The sequence below is a fragment of the Anolis sagrei genome, chromosome 4 (assembly GCF_037176765.1).
Source record: "Anolis sagrei isolate rAnoSag1 chromosome 4, rAnoSag1.mat, whole genome shotgun sequence".
NCBI lineage: Eukaryota > Metazoa > Chordata > Lepidosauria > Squamata > Dactyloidae > Anolis > Anolis sagrei.
In genome coordinates, this window is record NC_090024.1 from 110,976,277 (window position 1) to 110,998,294 (window position 22,018).

The window sequence follows — 22,018 nt, forward strand, 5'->3', positions numbered from 1 at the left end:
ACTGACGTAAGCTTTATTAATGATATTCTGATACTGCCACAAAGCCGTAGCCCTTTCCGGGGCAGCATCAGAAAGCAGGTTGGCATACATTGTGAAACAAGGGAGCCAATTCTCCCAATTCTGCTCAACCTTGCGCTTCTTGATCTTCTCTTTACTATCCTCGTCTAACTCCTCCTTCTCTTTCTTATCCATATCCCGAAAGTATAAAGAAAAGATATCCACATATTCGTTTTTTAATATCTTTTCCATTGTTTTCGCTGCCAAATGGGAACCCAGACCCACGAGGCTAACTGTAGGTGTCGCCTGTGGAGGCCATTTTGCCGTCCCCCAAAATTTACTTGCTTCCCCCGTTCTGGCCGACTCTAAGGTGACGGTGACTGGCTTAACCCCTTGAGCGTCGGCAACCCCCTTATTCTCCCCTAACTTGGGGTCCAAACCACCCTCAGACGGAGTCCCAACTGCAACATGTGACTGCGTCCCAACCACCGATTGAGCCCGCCCCTGGCCCCATGGCCAAGTGAGTGAGGCAGAAGTAGATGCTGATGTGAGTGTGGCACATACTGATGTGAGTGTGGTGGAAGTACCTGCTGGGACAGCCGTCACCAACTGCTCACGCCCTGCTCCATCGACAGCAGCAACATTCGACCCGACCGACTGAGTGGACCCGGCCACAGCACTGGACGTGGAGGCCAATGCCGTGGGCTGACTGGGTCCGGCCACAGCAGCCTCTGAGGAGCCAGATGACGCCTGCACAGCCGGATGAACTTCCGGGCTAGTGATGGTCTGCACGGCCGAAGACACCCCCGAAAAGCTCTCCGCAGTCCCCGGAACCGCCGGTTGTTCAGGAAGCCGGACCGCCATTTCCGCCCCCGCGGCTGAGGTTGACTCTATAATAGAAACCCGGGACAGCAAAGATTTGAATAACTGCTTCTTACTAACCCGTCGAGTGGAGCCTGAAGCAGCCCCACCCAAACCCGCCCCCCTATTTTGCTCTATCTGGTTGACGCGCTGCAGAAGGGCCTCCAAATCTTCCATGGACACCCCGTCTTCATCCGACGACGACCCCTCCGGACGTAAAGGGCGCTTGCGACCCGTCCTCTCTTCGGGACCCTTCCCCTTAGGGCCCCCCCTGTTCTTCTTTGATGGCATCCTATAAAATAAAAAGGGGGGGGGTAAAATGCCAATGAGAGCCGCTCGACACACCAATCACTAACGCCCCCATGGCAGCACCCCTCCCGTGATGGGAAAGTGTCCCCAGCACCAAATAAACATAGAATCAAAGAGCTGGAAGAGACACACTGTACCCTTCCTCCCAGCAACTGAGTGGGCAAAACAGAACATGTTCCCTCTTAATGTCAGCATTATTCATGTGGCATTCCTCTAATCAAGCCCACGGCGCCCATGGTGCCTTAGAATCATAGAATCAAAGAGTTGGAAGAAGCACCATGTGCCAACACCCTCTCCTGCTCACAGTACAATAGAATCATAGAATCAAAGAGTTGGAAAAGGTACCATGTGCCATGACCCTCTCCTGTTCACAGGATAATGGAATCATAGAATCAAAGAGTTGGAAGAGGCACCATGTGCCACCACCCTCGCCTGCTTAGAATAATAGAATCTCAGAGCGAATAAAGACGCCACACGCTCAAATTTTAATCAGCTTACTTAACCACAGCTGTGAAAACATGGCCTCAGTGATAAGCAGGAGTGTTTAGGTATTGCTGTTAACAAGCAGGAGTGCACCCTGGTTCAACATTCCACTAGAAGCATGTAGCCTGCAGCCACATACTCCCAGCTGTAACATATCCTTATTTTGTTTATTTAATACTTTTAGCTGAAAACAAGGGGGGGGGGGTTGGGGTAAAATATCTCATACAATTACCAACATTCACCCCACCCTACTCGCCCAGTAATAAGCCCCACACCAAGGGGCCTTGCCAAAGCGCCTCATTACACCAGCCACCCACAAAATGGCGACCGCAGCCTGCATAGAGAAACCGCCATCAAAACGGGCCAAAATGGCGGCCGCAGCCGCCAAAGCCCCGAACTGCATCACAAGTGAATCACAATGTCGGCGGCTGCAAAAAATTCCCGCCATTAGCAACAGCAGCGCGCGCCCAAACGCACGCCTGGCGTGATCGCGCCGTAAGCGCCCTGCAGGAGCAATCGGCCCTCTTCTAACACGCGGCACACGCCTGTAACTCGCCGCGGGCCTCTCCCTGCGCGGCCTTAGCCCCCCGCGCCCTTCCAGCAGAGCGAACATGAAAAAAGGCGGCCGGCGCCAGCGGGACCGCGCGCGAGCGCAAACCGTACGCCGCTCGAAACGGCAGGCGCAGCAAACCAGGCCGGCAGCCACAGCTGCTTAATCAGGCGCCAACCGCGCACAGGCGCAGCAAACCAGGCCGGCAGCCACAGCTGCTTAATCAGGCGCCAACAGCGCACCGCTGAACTCGCCAGGCTCGCCGGCTATACAAAGGATGGCGAGGGAAAGGCGGCCGCCAATCCCACGCCCCGTCCCTTCACTTTTGGGCTGAAGCTCCGTAGTGAATCCCCACGGGGAAGGAGAGCAGCTCCCTCCTTCCCAACTAGCTGCAAGACCGACCTGGAGCTCTTCAAGATACGTCTTGCCTCTCCGAAAGTCAGACAAGACTGAAGGAGGGGAGCTGGCTCACATGGTAAGACAGCCCCCGCCCCTTTTCCAGGAGGTTCTAAATGGAACCTCCCATTCTCTCCCTTCAGGGGGTGGGGCAAATCGCTCTCCCCACCAACTGCGTTGGTGTGGAGAGTCCCTTCTCATTACTTTTCCAGATCACCAGACTGGGCCACAGCAACGCGTGGCAAGGGATGGCTAGTGTAACTATATAATATCATTTAAAAGGAGTAGACTAATAAGGATTAATAACCATTGGACAGAGAGTGGAAAATTTGTAGATCTTGTATATGTTTGTTTGAGTGTATGTGTGTGTTTTGGTTTAGTCTTTCGGTTCTGTTATTTTTAATACTCACTTTGTTATAGTCTTATAGTAGTAGAGATAGCATGTAGTTGTGTAGTTTTTATCGAAGAACCCCATACTACATTTTCCTCTGCAGTCCTTCTCTAAATGGCAACAAGAAGTGATGTGGTTCCCTTTCATCTTTTTGAGAGAGACAGCAGAGAAAAGCAAGTCTTTGGGTAGCCATGGTAAAGTTGTGACCTGTGAGGAGTCTGGGGAAAAATTATTTTGATCATTGAAGGCTTAAATATATGTGATGTAAAAAAGTGTTATTATAATGGCATTCAAAAGCAAAATCTGCACATTTTACTATATAACTAAGCAATGGGCAATTTAGCATGCATTTTATATATGTATATCTCTGGACATTATTCACAATACAAGCAATTTGTATCTCTGTCTTTTTAAAAAGATGATGAAAGGCAGCTGATGAGCATAGAGCCAATTCCTGCAGAATCGTTATGGGAAACATATAGGAGAAATATAGCAGATGAAGGAAGGCTTTTCCTGGAAGAATTTCAGGTTGGTGCACTATCAAAAATAAATAAAAGGTAAAGGTTTTCCCTTGACATTAAGTCCACTCATGTCCGACTTTGGGGATTGGTGCTCATCTCCATTTCTAAGCTGAAGAGCCAGCATTGTCCATAGACACCACCAAGGTCATGTGGCCAGCATGACTGCATGGAGCACCGTTACCTTCCCACTGGAGCGGTACCTATTGATCCACTCACATTTGCATTTTTGAACTGCTCGGTTGGCAAAGCTGGGGTTAACAGCGGGAGCTCATGCCGCTCCCCGGATTTGAACCTGTGACCATTCAGTCAGCAAGTTCAGCAGCTCTGCACTTTAACCCACTGTGTCACTGGGAGCCTCTTGTTTATTAAAAATAAACAAGCCAATAAATCAATTGAATGTCAGGATTTTTGGAATTTATACTTGGATTTTCTTGGTGTGGACTAGGAAGCTCCCAACCTGCAGGTTCTTACTTACAAAGCCCTGAATGGTTTGGGACCTGCCTACCTGCGTGACCGCATCTCTGTATACAAACCCACACGATCTCTCCGATCACCCTGCTCTCGATCCCACCAGCATTGCAGGCGCGATTGGTGGGGACAAGAGAAGAGGGCCTTTTCAGTGGTGGCCCCTCGACTCTGGAACTCACTTCCTAAGGACATCAGGCAGGCCCCAACTCTGGCAGTCTTTAGGAGGAGCTTGAAGATGTGGCTGTTCCCAGAATAATGATTCCATAGCTCTTTGTCCTCCAAAGCACTTTACATTATTTTTAGGTCTGCTTGTATGTTTTCCACAAACGCCCCATCACTTTGTTCGCCCATGTTCCAGCATTACTTTCAATTTTAATTTTACATTTGGCCTCCCCATAGTTTTAATCGTGTGGTCTTACTGTTAATGTTGCATTATTTTATTGTCCATGTTTTTATTTTAATTGCTTGTATTGTTGTTATTATTGCTTGTGTTGTTGTATTTGGGCTCGGCCTCATGTAAGCCGCACCGAGTCCCTTGGGGAGATGGTAGCGGGGTACAAATAAAGTATTATTATTATTATTATTATTAGTAGTAGTAGTAGTAGTAGTAGTAACCTCTATTGCAAGAGTTGAAACCCCTTTTCACAGCAGGAATAGGAATTTGGGGAGAGTCTTGAGATCCACCTTTAAACAGTGTGAATATGGCCAGGGTGGACATTTTCCTACAAAGCATGGTTCATATCTATCCATGTCTACTCAGGAGTAAGATGTCAAGTACCACCTTTGAGATGTGTCAAGTACAACATTGTTGTGCGCAGATCTACTCCTTTCTCATGCAGCCATATCTAGTTAAATAGTTCTACACATGAGTCTATTGTATTGTCAAATACATAGAGGAGAAGGGAGTATAGTTATACATATTCTTTAGTATAGGGAGGAAATAAAGTAAAAGAAAAAAAAGTTCCAACTATGACCTCTTCTGTAGCAAGAGTAACAGATTATCCTCCAGGATCTGTGTTGATTTATTTTATCTTCTTATATAGTCCTTTCTTTACTTTTCGGCCATTGTAAACCACCCTGAGTCACCTGAGGGCTGAGAAGGATGGTATACAACTACACTAAATCTGTATAAATAAAAATGTAATGTTCGTTTGTGGGATTAACATAACTCAAAAACTGCTGGGGGAATTGACATCAAATTTGGACACAAGACACCTAACAACCCAATGTATGTCCTTCACTAAAAAAAATGATTTTGTCATTTGGGAGTTCTAGTTGCTGGGATTTATAGTTCACCTACAATCAAAGAGCATTCTGAACCCCACCAATGATGGAATTGAACCAAACTTGGAATACAGAACCCCCATGACTAACGGGAAACACTAGAAAGGTTTTGTGGGCAGTGTCCCTTGGTTTTGGAGTTGTAGTTCACCTACATCCAGAGATCACTGTGGACTCAAACAATGATGAATCTGGACCAAACGCTACACGAATACTCAATATGCCCAAATGATAACACTGGTGGAGTTTAGGGAAAATAGAACCTTGACATTTGGGAGTTGTAGTTGCAGGGATTTATAGTTCACCTACAATCACATAGCATTCTTAACCCCACCAATGATAGAATTGGGCACAAACCCCATGTGGGCCACAGCAAGGAGTGGCAGGGGACAGCTAGTAAATAAATAAATAAACTAAATTAAGTAATTAAAAATCTACTTTTTCTACTCTTGATGGCCATCAACTATATACATCTCTTAAAGTTAATTTCTTTTGTTAGAAGATTAGTAATATATATGCAAATGTTTATTATAATTGTCTATCATTCACATAGGATCTACACATAATAAATCTTTTTATATAAATGTATATATCTATAGTATTGTTAATTCTTAAATTAACCAGACTAGATTTAGTTAGCCACTTGTTATTTCTTTTTATGGCTGTGGATGTGGGTCATTTTAAAATCATGATGTGCTGGTACAGCTGTACCAGAAGCTCCCACTTTATTTGCTTTGTATTAAGTGTTCGCTTGCAGCCCATGGCTTGGGATTCTGCAGAAGGGTGGCTTCCTGTTAAAGTTTGCATCATCGTTAAGTTTGGTCCCTCCCTTGCTCAAGGCAACTGAGAAGGGAAGGGAGCCATTTTCAGTCAGTCTCAGCCAGGAAAGTCAATGTACAGGATGTGGACAGACTTCTCCTGTGCAAAAGCTTCAACCCTTAAGACTTCCCGGGGGAGAACAGTCTTAAGAGCATCTAAGGATTCCCAATGGTTCCCAGGGAAATAGCCTTACAGCCCTGAGGAATTTCAGAAAGAATAACAGCTTCAAACATCAAGAACTCCAACTAAGTGACTACAGGCCTACTGGTAGGTCCATTCAGCATTTGAGACGCAGTTCAGCCCGGTAGTGGATCCACATCAGTTAGGTTTAGGTTCACAGTTAGCCTGGGAGAAGTTTGGAAAGGGATTTTCCTTTAGAGTAAAGTAACAGTTAGAAGCCACCAGTTGCATGAAAGCCTGGAAGCATTTGTTTAACCTTTTGAATACAAAAGAAGTTTCTGTTGATTGTTCACCCAATAAAGACTTTGTTATATTTCACAAGCCTTCTAAAGACTGTTTATGGTGAAAATCCTTTAAAAATTTCTCTTTGGGCCCCCTGGCTTCCTGCTGGGCTAAAGTTGCACGTCCTGTTTTAAAAGCAATTCATCTCAAGCCCAGCGCGCGACAGAACACATGCAATATGTTAAATTTCACATTAAGGTCAGAAAATACTTCTCAATGCAAATGTTACTGTTTTTTAAAAGTTTTTTTAAATAAAATCTTGAGGACGGCATATGTAAGACTGTATTCAAGATAGAAAGTTATTATGCCAAACTATCTGACACCTTTCTAAACATGAAAGTTTTACGCTGTTGGGTTTCCCTTTTGCAGAGTATTCCCAGAGTCTTCAGCAAATTCACTATAAAAGATGCACGCAAATCTTACAACCAGAACAAAAATCGTTACGTTGATATCCTCCCTTGTAAGTACTTGTATTGTACTTTTTAAGCACTCTCACTACCCTCTGAAATTATATCACTCTTTCTTCTCTCTGAAATTATACCAAACTGCACTGTTTCAAGCATTTTGTCTTTTTTGTTTCAAATACCTATAGATGACTACAACCGTGTGGAGCTTTCAGCAATAGCCGGTGACCCCGGATCTGACTACATAAATGCAAGCCATATTGATGTGAGTCATTTTCACCAAGAAGCATCTAAAAGTTGAAATACCATTCATTATCTTCTAATTCTTGCAGATATATAACAACTAGTATCTGTTAGCACTTATGGTATTATAATAATAATAATATGATTTTTCTATCATAGGGTTTCAAAGAACCAAGGAAATACATTGCTGCACAAGGTTTGCTATTTTTCTTTTCTTCACCCTTTTTGTTATCTTTTGTATTTTTTCTCTTCTAAGAAAATAATACAAATATACCTGTCTCATTTCCACTTTCTATGGTTTTTATTTTTCTGGGGAAATAAACAATTGAGAATGATAACATACTGATAATCTAAGATATGAGGGTTGAATGAAAAGTAATGCCTCCACCTTCATAACTCCTCAACAGATGGCAGATACTGGCTTGTTCAGTAGACTTTCCTCTACAGTTCCATTTTGGCAGGGAGCCTTAGCATTGAACGGTTGTGTTGTTAAAGTGTGAAGTATGGAACCCTGAGCATAGGGTTGGTCATTAAAATTCTTGACAGCAGAAGGTGTCACCTCAACATCTTTAAACTTACTCGCCCAACGACACACGGTCCTCACATCAACACAATCACCACAAACAGCTTGTATTCTCTGATTAATCTCCTTTGGGGTGACACCTTCTGATGTCAAGAATTCAATAATTGCACGTTGCTTAAGTCGCATCGACTGACCATCTGCACAGGGTTCTATACTTTGCACTTTAACAACACAACCATTCAATTCTAACACTTCCTGCCAAAATGGAACTGTAGAGGAGAGTCTACTGAACAAGCCAGTACCTGCCGCATACCAGTACTGCCATCTGTTGAGGAGTTACGAAGATGGAGGCATTACTTTTCATTCAACTCTTGCATATGCACTTTACAATACATTCCAGAGTTATAACAAGGTCTTTGAAGTCTGAATTTCTTTTTTAAAGCTTTTTTATTGTTATTTATTCTAAGAATTAACTCACTGCTGCTGTACTTTTGCTAAATCAAAGTATTAAGTTACTCATTATGATGATCACTATTTTTAGTTCCTTTTTGATGAATGGATTCTAACTAAAACAATAAGAAACTAAAATAGAAGAAAATCTCAAAATTTATTTATCGTGTCAGAAGCAATAAATTGAGAATACAGTTATAATGTATTCAAAAATACAGAATACAGAATTGAGAATACAGAATTGAGAATACAGTTGTAATGTATTCAAAAACACAAAGTTAAAAACTTGGCATTATACTAGATTTCCTTTGACTAGAAGCTGGCCACTTTGAGTGCCTCTGGTGCCACTGTGCCAGGGCTCAGACTGCATTGTACTAAGTAGCCTGTGGTTTACTCTTCTTCACACTTGCATGTTTGTAGCCCCATTTCCTAAGGTTGGCACTCCATTTCATGGTGCCAGAGTGCAGTCTGTTCAGTGCCTTCCAAGTCGCCCGGTCTTTTATGTGCCCAGGGCCCCCCGTTTCTCATTTGGGATAAGCCACTAATTGAGGTTCTGGGTTTTAGCCTGCCACTTCTGGACTCTCGTTTGCTGAGGTGTTCCTGTGAATATCTCTGTGGATCTTAGGAAAATGATTTAAGGTGTTGGCATACTGGTTGATATCCGAACAGAGAATGGGCTGGAGATTTCAATGCCTTGGTCCTTTCATTACATGCTGCTACTTTCCGTCGGATGTTAGGTGTTGCAATACCAGCTAAACAGTATAGGTTCTCCAGCAGTGTAGGACATAGATATCCTGTGATAATGTGGCAGGTCTCATTAAGGGCCACATCCACCATTTTAATGTGGTGCGATGTATTCCACACTAGTCATGCATATTCAGCAGCAGAGTAGCAAAGCGCAAGGGTACAAGTGCGAACTTCAAATAAATAAATATGAAAAATTGCTGCTACTTGTTATATCACTTTCAAAAGGAACATTTGTATGCAAAGTAATGCATTAAAGGTAATATTGTGACCTATATAATGTTACTTTCACCTGTTTCTTTTCTGTTCTGTAGCAACTTGCCAAAATGAAGTTTCTGCTTGTTCCAAAATTAAATTCACTTGATGCTTATGGATAGCTCCAAGCATATACTAAAAGAAAGAATCAATTGCAGTTGAAAATGCTGGTCTTTGATTAATTTTAAGTGTTTAAAATAATCTCTTTATCAGGGCCCAAGGATGAGACAACAGATGATTTCTGGAGAATGATTTGGGAGCAAAAGGCAACCATTGTTGTTATGGTGACTCGCTGTGAGGAAGGAAACAGGGTAAGACATATTATTGCAGTTATTGTAAAATATTTACTATTGTTTCTTTCATGCATTCCTTTTGCCACCACAATAACTGAGACAATGTACAAAGGCATTTGATGATATTGTAGTACATCATATAAAAATACTAATTATTATTGATAGACTTGTGATTTGTTTACTTCCCCATTATTTCTTTGAATTAGAAAAGGTCTGCTTCCTTGAACAGCGTTTATGCAATGAATTCTTTTGGTGCTCTTTCTCGTATATATATTTACTAGGGCTGGGCGGTTTCGTTTCGTTAATTCGTAATTCGTTAAAAATTCGTTATTTTTTTTGTTAACGAAGCGATAACGAACCATTCTGGAGCAACTTAAAAATGAAATGAATTTTTCAATTCGTTTCGTAAATGCTTCGTATTTCGTTATGTATTTGTTTCGTTATTGGTTTGAGGTCGTTTCGTTATTATTTCCGCATGTCTGGGGCAAGTTTTATAGTTGTTTTTTGTTTAATTAGTGAAAAAAAAATATAATATCACACCAACAGTCAACAACAGAGGGAGAGGGAAGCTTCAGAAGTTTTTTTAGCGTATTGCGTGATCGCGGCCGCCATTAATGAATCGATTCGTTATTGTTTCGTTATTGTTTTGTAATTTTTTACCATTTACGAAATTTCGTAAATATCGAACTTTTTTAAAGGAAAATTTCGGAATTCTTTTAAATATCGAAATGCAAAAAACCCCAAAAAACGAATCGATTTTAGAAACAAATTTTTCCGTTGTTACCCAGGCCTAATATTTACTTCTGACTTCCTGGCATTTTGTCTGCCTAAGGATGGATCTACACCAGGGGTCCTCAAACTAAGGCCCGAGGGCCAGATGTGGCCCTCCAAGGTCATTTATCTGGCCCTCGCTCAGGGTCAACCTAAGTCTGAAACGACTTGAAAGCACACAACCACAACAACAACAATCCTATCTCATCAGCCAAAAGGAGGCCCACATTTCCTATTGAAATACTATTAAGTTTATATTTGTTAAAGTTGTTGTTCATTTTAATTATTAAATTGTTTTAAAATGTTATTTGCACTACTAATAAGATATGTGCAATGTGCATAGGAATTCATTCATGGTGTTGTTGTTTTTTTTAAATTATAATCCGGCCCTCCAGCAGTTTGAGGGACTGTGACCTGGCCCTCTGTTTAAAAAGTTTGAGGACTCCTGTTCTAGAGGCATTCTCTCCTGACGTTTTGCCTGCTTGCTATGGCAAGTATCCTCAGAGGTAGAAGATTATGTTTTTATTATGGTTCTTGAGATTAGATGGCTTTATATTTCTGTAGATCAAGTGTGCCAAATACTGGCCATCCATGGAGGAGGAGAGTGCAGCTTATGGGGATATCCTCGTGAAAATTAATGAATGCAAAATATGTCCCGATTACAACATTCAGAAGCTGCACATCACAAATGTGAGTAATAATAACACTTGGGGAGCCTTATGTAGACTCTTCAAGTAATCCTTATAACTCCAGGAGATGTTGTTATCTATGCAATTGAAATTTGCCTAGCATCACCTAGTATGTTCACTGGCTGAAGAGAAATATGAACCAAGACATTATAGGTGCAAGGATATTTCTCATTCATATTCTATTATTTCAGTCTATGCACTATGACATGTTAGCTGCCCCGAGTCCCCATTGGGGAGAGGGTGGCGGGGTATAAATAAAGATGATGATGTATTGTCGAAGGCTTTCATGGCTGGAATCACTAGGTTCTTGTGGGTTTTTTCGGGCTATAGGGCCATGTTCTAGAGGCATTTCTCCTAACATTTCGCCTGCATCTATGGCAAGCATCCTCATTACCTCTGAGGATGCTTGCGATAGATGCAGGCGAAACGTTAGGAGAAATGCCTCTAGAACATGGCCCTATAGCCCGAAAAAACCCACAAGAACCTAAAGATGATGATGATGATTATTATTATTATGTATTGTATACTTACTTACTTAGGTGATTCCTCATTTTATGAGGATGATTGTCTTCCAGTATTCTTGTGGGTCCGTATGTGGCTGTGGAGCCTTATTCTTGCTCTGCATCTTCTTCCGCAGTTAGGGCATTGATTTCCAGGTGGAAGGCGGTCTCAGTCAGGGCTGGCTTGATGCGCCTTCCTCTTGGCATGCTTCTCCCTTTCACGCTCCATTCGTGCCTCTTCAAATTCTACAGCACTGCTGGTCACAGCTGGCCTCCAGCTGTAGCGGTCAAGGGCCAGGGCTTCCCAGTTCTCTGTGTCTATGCCAGAGTTTTTAAGATTGGCTTTGAGCCCATCTTTAAATCTCTTTTCCTGTCCACCAACATTCGGTTTTCCGTTCTTGAGTTCGGAGTAGAGCAACTGCTTTGGGAGACGGTGGTCGGGCATCCGGACAGCATGGCCAGTCCAGCGGAGTTGATGGCGGAGGACCATCGCTTCGATGCTGGTGGTCCTTGCTTCTTCCAGCATGCTGATGTTTGTCCGCCTGTCTTCCCAAGAGATTTGCAGGATTTTCTGGAGGCAGCGCTGATGGAATCGTTCCAGGAGTTGCATGTGACGTCTGTAGACAGTCCATGTTTCACAGGCATATATCAGGGTTGGGAGGACAATAGCTCTATAAACAAGCACCTTGGTCCTCAAACACTCTCTGCTTCATTCAGAAAAATGCTGCACTTGCAGAGCTCAGGCGGTGTTGTATTTCGGTATCGATGTTGGCTTTGGTGGAGAGGTGGAAATGATCAACATTCTACTGAAATACAATATTTGCTTTGGAGAAATAGAGGAAGTATGGAAGGAGGTACAGAAATTAGTGTGGGGTGAATTAGTTTCTGACTCTCAATTATTTAACCAATGTTGCAGTAAAATGACTCTCTTCCAATCCTAAATTATAAAGCTGAAATAAGGAAACATTCTAGTAGTGTTGTTTGGTGAGCTCTGTGTTTAGTTCTAGTCTAGTATTCAAAACAGTTTGCTCTGGGCTGGGGATGATGTAACATCATTCATATGAAAGACATAATAGATTCTAGAAGCCTGAAATCTTCCCTCTTCTTATACAGAATAAACTGAGGAAGTCACCTTGCAGGCTTCTGTAACAGTGTTAGTTTTGTGTGGAAGGCATTTCACAACAGCTTTGTTCCAGTTTGGACCAAATACCGTCAATTCGGATTCTCCTAACTTCTTTACTACCTGTCTTGATACTGAAATGAATATTTACATCAACATATTCATCTTTCTAGAGAAGAGAAAAGACAACCGGGAGAGATGTGACCCACATTCAGTTCACTAGTTGGCCAGACCATGGAGTGCCTGATGAGGCCCATCTCCTTCTCAAGCTGCGCCGCAGAGTTAATGCATTAAGCAATTTTTTCAGTGGCCCAATCGTGGTTCATTGCAGGTAAGATTTGAATGAACAATAAGCTTTGCTGATGATTTACATTGAGTGAGTTTTGGTCTGCATGTATAATATTACATAACAGAAGTATCCACAAGAACAAGTCCCCTTGAACAGGATTTCCACAGCACATGAACTTGATTTCCAAACGATGCCTGATCTAACAGGTTTTCCCTTGAAGCAAACCTTATATCCCAAAACCCAGAAACTGGTTTCGTTTTCCCCCACCCTTGACTCTTATCTGACGAAGCCTTTTGGAGAGACGTAAACCTTGAGTTTGTTGTTGGTCCTGGCTGAACTCCAGCCGCCTGTTTTTCAGATTGCTTTCTGGCTGTTCATTTCCAGGTGTCAGATTGTTTTCCAAACCAAAACCTTGAGAGCTCACAGAGGGAGTAAACCATCTTCCCTATGCCCAGCAGGAATATTTTCATGAGAAACTGCCCTTTGCACTGGGGCCTCTCTGTCATTGTCTGCAAGAAAATCATTGACCAAACAATCTCCATCTTGCACCTCAGCCTCAGCACCATCATTTCTCCCATCATTTCTCACAGCATTGCCCACATCATTGCCCACATCAGAAGCATCATGATCATCCTGGAACACAAACAAGGCTGATTCCCAACACTGTCATGCTTTCACAGCCATACATAGGAAATAGGAATACTGTGGCATGGTTGTTCCTGATCGTGGTATTCGGTGATACAGTTTTGCAATTGCCTTACCTAGTTCCTTTATAGCTACTTTCCCAAATCTTCTGATTTCTTGGTTATAGTCTAGAATTTGATTTTTGATTGAGTTCAGGAATAAAAAGTCTTCAACTAGTTTGATATCTTGATCACTCACTTTAAAGTTATGTATCTCAGAGATAATCCTGAAATCAAATTTTTGCTTGAGTTCCTTTAATAAAAGGTAAAGGTTGTCCCCTGACATTAAGTCCAGTCATGTCTGACTCGGGTGTGGTGATCATCTCCCTTTCTAAGCCGAAGAGCCGGTGTTATCCATTGACATCTCCAAGGTCATGTGGCTGGCATGACTGCATGGAGCGCCGTTACCTTCCTGTCGGAGCGGTACCTATTGATCTACTCACATGTGCATGTTTTCAAACTGCTAGGTTGGCAGAAGCTAGGGCTGACAGCAGAAGCTCACACCGCTCCCCGGAATCGAACCTGCGACCTTTCGGTCATCAAGCTCAGCAGCTCAGCGCTTTAACCCACTGTGCCTTCTATTTATTTTTTGTGAATATTGGCAATTTGATAGTTATTTCCCCTTTATTACTATGTTCTCAGTGCTGGTGTTGGGCGCACAGGAACCTACATTGGAATAGATGCAATGCTGGAGGGTCTGGAATCTGAAGGAAGAGTAGATGTTTATGGCTATGTTGTAAAGCTAAGGCGTCAGCGATGCCTCATGGTTCAAGTAGAGGTAGGTGTCCAAACAGAACAATCTTGAAATGCAGAATGATTTATAACTATTAGAGCATTGGGTGGATGCCCTTTACCAACTTATTAAGACTTTAGCTCCCATGATATACCACCATTATTCATGCTGGCTCTAGTTTAAGGAAATTACATACCACGTGGTGGAGCCTTCTTTATGTTCTATCAGAATGGGAGGTTGCATATGCAGATTAGTATAATATTTAGGTTGCTCAGAAAATGGCTTGTTCTCAAGTTATCCCTTTTTGCCCTTTGATGAAACATATCTCTATATCATGAGCAGTTTGCATTATGTTATTAGAGATGTGGCTCTAAGGAATTTTCAATATTAACCTAAAATGTAAATGTGACAAGAAAAAGGTTGCAAATGCAGATAGATTCAGAACAGAGCTGTGACTGGTTGAATATCTATCTATTTATTTATTTACAATATTTATAGACTGCCTTTCTAAGCCATACGGTGACTCAAGGCAGGTTACAGATTGGCACAATTCAGTGTCAGGCATTCATAAAAGTACAATTAAAAACAATCAACAATACAATACAAAACATAAATAAAATTGTTAAAGCATATAATCATTGGTGTCATCTTGTTAAAAACATTATCGAGTGACATCATCTGGCCATTCCATGTTCATCATTCATAGTTCCGTGTTATCCATTCTGCTGCATCTATGGCCCCTTCCACACAGCTATATAAAATCCACATTGAACTGGATCATATGGTAGTGTGACCTCAAATAACCCAGTTCAAAGCAGATATTATGGATTGTCTGTCCTTATATTCTGGGTTATATGACTGTGCTGGGGGGCCCTATGTTAAATGACCCAGGTTTTGAGGTTTACTTCTGTGGAATCTCTGAATGATTTTACTTCTGTTCCAAGTTCTGCTCATGTTTACTCAGAAATAAGCAGCAATTGAATTCAAGGGGATTTGCTATCAAGTCATACTGAAAAACCAATCCTTCACACATAAATTTAGCAAGGAAGGACATTTAACGTGCACAGCTTTTCTCTGCTGGAAAGCAAGATTTCTATGAGCCGATTCTATGCTGAATAATGGTGTAATAATGGAATTTTACATATATTTCAATTTCCTTTACCACTATGCATTGTGGGAATCTTTGGGACCATTAGGCCCAGTACATCTTGATCCATCAAGCTTTGGTTGAATACGTCCAATATGGTGAAACAGAGGTCAGTATCTCAGAACTGCACAACTACCTTCATCAGCTGAAGAAAACAGATTCCTCAAGTGATCCATCTCTACTGGAAGCTGAATTCCAGGTAAATTGCTCCTCTCTAAACCCTGCACAAATGCTAAGTAGTGGTAGAAAATTGAGATCCTTGAGTTGTGTTATACTTGCTAAGCTATCCTGATACCTCCAGAAGTTGTAGAAGATACACGTTTCATCAGTGTTGTTGAAGGAAGGTTCTACTATCTACGATCATTTTATTCATCTCCATAGTCAGTACTTACTTACTTAGGTGATCCCTTGTTGTCCAAGTAGGATTGTCTTTCAAGATTGGTGTACTGATGATGGGTATGTAGGTGACTGCAGAGCCCTATTCTTTTTTAAAAAAGTAATTTTTATTGAATTTTTAGGGGAAAAGAAAGGAGAAAAGAAAAATAAAAAAGAGGAGGAAAAAAGGGGGGAATAGGGAGTAGGGAAGTTTAATGGGTAGGAAAGAAGAAGAAGCTAACTATGGTTTTATTTATTTATTTGGAGTGCTTCTACCCGGCACTTCTCAACCCCCTAGGGGGGACTCAGGGCGGCTTACAAAAGGCACAATTCGATGCCCAACAGTTCACAAAATACAATATACAAAATACAATATAACGACAACAGTTATAACTAGTTAAAACAATCAAATAAATACAATAGCAGCAATAAAATCATCTTGTGGTCAACGTTCGCCCGTTCATAAATCCATAATCCATCCAGCATTGTCATTGTCCTTTTCCTACTCTGGTCATCATTGTCTTTTATCCATCTGCCAGCTTACCCAAAGGCCTGGTCCCATATCCAGGTTTTTAACTTCCTTCTGAAAGAGAGGAGGGATGTTGATGACCTAATTTCCCCAGGGAGTGCATTCCACAGGCGAGGGGCCACCACCGAGAAGGCCCTGTCCCTCGTCCCCACCAATCTCACTTGTGATGAGAGCAGGGGCCGAGAGCAGGACCTCCCCAGAAAATCTTAAGCTCTGGTAGGACGTAGAAGGAGATACGTTCGGACAGGTGCGCTGGGCCGGAGCCGTATAGGGTTAAGGGGGTATGGATGTTTCCCTACTAATGGAGATTGGAGTGAAAGGGCTGGGGGGAAAGAAAAGGTAAATAAAAAATGGGGTAAAAAAGAGAAAAAGAAAAAAGAGAAAGAAAAAATTCTTGAAAAGAAAAAAAAGAAAAATTATAAGAATAAAAATAAAATCTTCTTGTTGACTTCCAAATCCTTTTCCTGTCTGGGAGATTGATCTCTTGCATGTGAATTGTAATTAGTCTCTCCATCTTCTCATAATTACATCATGTCCATCTGTTTTTTTTGAGGGGGGGGGGGGAACGTTTAATAAAGTCCAATCTGTAGGGCATTTGTGTTTGCCTTGATGACCTTTCAGAAAGTAAGTTAGTCTATCCATATTCTTTATATCCATTATTTTTAGTTTCCATTCTTCTTCTGTTGGGTTTTCTCTTGTCTATCAAACAAGTTTCTGGCTGCAGTTATCAGAATTCTTGATCTGCATGCTCTCCCACAGTGAGGGCATTTCCAGGTGGAAGGTGGTCCCGGTCGGGGTTGGCTTGATGTGCCTTCCTCTTGGCATGTTTCTCTCATTTGCACCTCTTCAAATTCTAAAGCACTGCCGGTCACAGCTGACCTGCAGCTTGACTGCTCAAGGACCAGGGCTTCCTACTACAGTGTCTACAGTGTCTATGCCAGAGTTTTTAAGGTTGGCTTTGAGCCCATCTTTAAATCTCTTTTCCTGCCCACCAACATTCCGTTTTCCATTCTTGAGTTCGGAATAGAGCAACTGCTTTGGGAGACGGTGGTCGGGCATCCGGACAACGTGGTCGGTCCAGTGGAGTTGATGGCGGAGGACGATCACTTCAATGCTGGTGGTCTTTGCTTCTTCCAGCATGCTGACATTTACATTTTTAGGTCCAATCATGTCCTTGGCTATCTAGTGTTATCAAAAAACATTCCGTTTTCCATTCTTGAGTTCGGAATAGAGCAACTGCTTTGGGAGATGGTGGTCGGGCATCCGGACAATGTGGTCGGTCCAGTGGAGTTGATGGCGGAGGACGATCACTTCAATGCTGGTGGTCTTTGCTTCTTCCAGCATGCTGACATTTACATTTTTAGGTCCAATCATGTCCTTGGCTATCTAGTGTTATCAAAAAACATTCCGTTTTCCATTCTTGAGTTCGGAATAGAGCAACTGCTTTGGGAGATGGTGGTCGGGCATCCGGACAATGTGGTCGGTCCAGTGGAGTTGATGGCGGAGGACGATCACTTCAATGCTGGTGGTCTTTGCTTCTTCCAGCATGCTGACATTTACATTTTTAGGTCCAATCATGTCCTTGGCTATCTAGTGTTACCAAAAAACATTCCGTTTTCCATTCTTGAGTTCGGAATAGAGCAACTGCTTTGGGAGATGGTGGTCGGGCATCCGGACAATGTGGTCGGTCCAGTGGAGTTGATGGCGGAGGACGATCACTTCAATGCTGGTGGTCTTTGCTTCTTCTGGCATGCTGACATTTACATTTTTAGGTCTAATCATGCCCTTGGCTATCTAGTGTTATCAAAAAAGATAATTATGAATGCCAGTACAATATAATCCCCGTATCCACTGGGCTGGTATTTTTGAATTAATTTATCCATGTCTGACAAAATATATCCTTTCTATACACGTTTTCGACCCTTCAACATCATTGTATGGTATTCTTGAACCAGACACCTATCATTTCAGTAGGGTTCACTATTATCCCTGGTGTTATGTATCTGGGAATATATTGTCCACACATGGAATTGTTCATTCGTTCAGTCGTCTCCGACTCTTCGTGACCTCATGGACCAGCCCACGCCAGAGCTCCCTGTCGACCGTTACCACCCCCAGCTCCCTCAAGGTCAGTCCAGTCACTTCAAGGATGCCATCCATCCATCTTGCCCTTGGTCGGCCCCTCTTCCTTTTGCCTTCCACTTTCCCCAGCATAATTGTCTTCTCTAGGCTTTCCTGTCTCCTCATGATGTGGCCAAAGTACTTCAACTTTGTCTCTAGTATCTTTCCCTCCAGTGAGCAGTCGGGCTTTATTTCCTGGAGGATGGACTGGTTGGATCTTCTCGCAGTCCAAGGCACTCTCAGCACTTTCCTCCAACACCACAGCTCAAAAGCATCGATCTTCCTTTGCTCAGCCTTCCCTAAGGTCCAGCTCTCACATCCGTAGGTTACTACAGGGAATACCATGGCTTTGACTAGGCGGATCTTTGTTGCCAGTCTGATGTCTCTACTCTTCACTATTTTATCGAGACTGGACATTGCTCTCCTCCCAAGAAGTAAGCGTCTTCTGATTTCCTGGCCACAGTCTGCATCTGCAGTAATCTTTGCACCTAGAAATACAAAGTCTGTCACAGCCTCCACGGTTTCTCCCTCTATTTTCCAGTTGTCAATCATTCTTGTTGCCATAATCTTGGTTTTTTGACGTTTAGCTGCAACCCGGCTTTTGCTCTTTCTTCTTTCACCTTGATTAGAAGGCTCCTCAGCTCCTCCTCGCTTTCGGCCATCAGGGTGGTGTCATCTGCATATCTGAGGTTGTTAATGTTTCTTCCAGCAATTTTCACCCCAGCTTTGCATTCATCCAGCCCCGAACATCGCATGATGTGTTCTGCATACAAGTTAAAAAGGTTGGGTGAGAGTATGCAGCCTTGCCGTACGCCTTTCCCAATCTTGAACCAATCTGTTGTTCCGTGGTCAGTTCTTACTGTTGCTACTTGGTCCTTGTACAGATTCCTCAGGAGAGAGACAAGGTGGCTTGGGATGCCCATCCCACCAAGAACTTGCCACAATTTATTATGATCCACACAGTCAAAGGCTTTAGAATAGTCAATGAAGCAGAAGTAGATGTTTTTCTGAAACTCCCTGCCTTTCTCCATTATCCAGCGGATATTGGCAATCTGGTCTCTCGTTCCTCTGCCTTTTCACATGGAATACTTACTGTATTTGGCCTTAAGGTGGGCATATGTCTTCTCTGCCAGGCACAATTCCTTTTGTTTTTAAGTTTCTAATACTATTGGAATTGGTGCACATGAGAAGTAGACTACTGTGTGATGTTAAGTAAAGAAAGCATAATGCTGAAAGATGATTTAGTATTGTTTCAATCGTGCCGAGTAAACAGCTTTTATTTGGAATGTGTTCTTTTACTGCCTGGATCTTTTTCTGTAGAGGCTGCCTTCATACAAAAACTGGCAGAGCCAGAGAGCTGGCAAGAGAGATGAAAACAAAAGTAAAAACCGAAGTTCAACAGTTATTCCATGTGAGTAGTATATTGTTCTACATATCATTTCTAAATGTTTATATGCAACGTCTATATTTGGCAGGGGGAGGATCACTTTTTCCCATTTTAACATGCCATGTGTTCAGAGGCGGCCCTAGGTAATTTTCAACGGTGTAAGCAAACAGTATTTTGCCCCCCCCCCCCAACCAATCACTGATATATATTTTCTGTTCATCGTGGGAGTTCTGTGTGCCATATTTGGTTCAATTCCATCATTGGTGGAGTTCAGAATGCTCTTTGATTGTAGGTGGACTATACATCCCAGTAACTACAACTCACATATGTCAAGGTCTTGAGTGCCTCAAGAGCGCCCCTGGGCGAAACCAACTATTCTGCGAATGCTTACATTGCGTAATGGGTTGAGCCGCCCCTGCATGTGTTAAGAGTTATGTTACATCTGGGACTGAATAATACCAATAATTTTGAATTATTTACAAATAGAAGACCCCTCTCACTCCAGCCCGACCACCCATACATGTATATCTAGATGTGGGATAGGGGTGAGTTTAAAGGTTTTCTTCCTGAACCATGTTTTTTTAAAAATCAGACTTGCCCTAAACAGACTGATAATAAATAAATAGAACAGAAGTGAGCAAATCTGAAATATGTTTTTCATCCTAGGATAAAACTCTATTCTATATTTCTGATATTCAAGTTATGGGGTTGTTTATGTAGTCAAAATAGCACACAATAAGAAACTATCAAAAGACTTTAGGGAGTGCCAAGTACAGAATTACAAGAAGTATTTAGAAGATACCACAATATTGCAGATCCTGTTAAGTGGCCAAGGAATGCTGGTTGTCTTTTAAAGTAAGCATGGCTCACTGATGCTACATAATTCTACAATAGTTTAACGCAGGTTCTATTATTAACAATCCATTTGTTGTTAAAATTTTGATAAATGGAAATAGGTATTTTCGTTACTCGGAGAATAGCTTAGGCACATTTCTGTTATGACAGAATGATGGTTGGCCTTGACCTTTCATGAATCTATTGACCTGAAAGCCTTTTCCCTTCTGACCTCCTTGCTACAACAGATGACTACAACAGAGTGCTATTCAAACATGAAGAGGAGGGAAGCAGAGAAAGTGAACATGAAGGCAGTGAATCCTCTGATGATGAAAGTGACTGTGATGAGGAACCTAACAAATATATCAATGCTTCTTTCATAAGCGTAAGTGTGTTTGGATATGTATTGTTGAAGGCTTTCATGGCCGGAATCACTGGGTTGTTGTAGGTTTTTTCGGGATATGTCCACATGGTCTAGAGGCATTTCTCCTGACGTTTCACCTGCATCTATGGCTAGCATCCTCAGAAGTAGTGAGGTCTGTTGGAAATAGGAAAAACGGTTTATATATCTGTGGAATGACCAGGGTGAGACAAAGGACTCTTGTCTGCTGGAGCTGGGTGTGAATGTTTCAACTGATCACCTTGATTAGCATCTGACATGGTAGTTGTGAGAGTGATCCAGCATTTCTGTGTTCTCAAATAAAATGCTGTGTCCAGGTTGGTTCATCACGTGCTCTGCTATGGCTGATTTCTCACCATGTCAGACTACACAGAGAAGCCATTGAAATAAAACAAGCATGTGGACAATTTCAACAGAAAGGAGGAAACCATGAAAATGAACAAAATCTGGCTACCAGTATTAAAAAAACTTCTAAAATTATAACAGCACAACAACAGAGAGGAAACAAACAAGGACATCTAATCACCTCTCAACAAAAGTTTGCTCCAGGCACTGCCAGGCAATCAAATGCTAATCAAGGTGATCAGTTGAAACATTAACACCTAGCACCAGCAGACAAGAGTCCTTTGTCTCACCCTGGTCAATACACAGATATATAAACCCTTTTTCCTAGTTCCAACAGACCTCACTACCTCTGAGGATGCTTTCTATAGATGCAGGCGAAATGTCAGGAGAGAATGCCTCTAGACCATGGCCATATAGCCCGAAAAAACCTACAACAACCCTATGTTTGGATAAATAACCTCCTCCCAACATGTTAAAATTTTTAGCAGGGTTATTTAATCCAGCTTTGTTTGCCAAAAATTACCAATTATTCCTTTTCCAAATTAACGTGATATGTAGGATTTATGGCTATTAAAATATCCAATACTGAAATGAAGCATAGTATAACTGCATGTAATTAGACAATATTGAATTAGATATACTTAG

The 22,018-nt window shown here is 42.2% G+C and overlaps 1 protein-coding gene across 1 annotated transcript in view; it reads left to right on the forward strand.

Moving 5' to 3' along the window:
• Positions 1 to 22,018, forward strand: part of PTPRC (protein tyrosine phosphatase receptor type C) — a 161,301-nt gene that overhangs the window by 128,293 nt on the left and 10,990 nt on the right. The window contains exons 17-27 of the mRNA XM_060774568.2: positions 3,406 to 3,515; positions 6,908 to 6,998; positions 7,131 to 7,207; positions 7,345 to 7,381; positions 9,371 to 9,468; positions 10,786 to 10,911; positions 12,704 to 12,861; positions 14,145 to 14,280; positions 15,432 to 15,581; positions 19,728 to 19,818; positions 20,877 to 21,013. Coding sequence (XP_060630551.2) covers positions 3,406 to 3,515; positions 6,908 to 6,998; positions 7,131 to 7,207; positions 7,345 to 7,381; positions 9,371 to 9,468; positions 10,786 to 10,911; positions 12,704 to 12,861; positions 14,145 to 14,280; positions 15,432 to 15,581; positions 19,728 to 19,818; positions 20,877 to 21,013 — 1,211 coding nt within the window. The remainder of the gene's footprint in view (positions 1 to 3,405; positions 3,516 to 6,907; positions 6,999 to 7,130; positions 7,208 to 7,344; positions 7,382 to 9,370; positions 9,469 to 10,785; positions 10,912 to 12,703; positions 12,862 to 14,144; positions 14,281 to 15,431; positions 15,582 to 19,727; positions 19,819 to 20,876; positions 21,014 to 22,018) is intronic.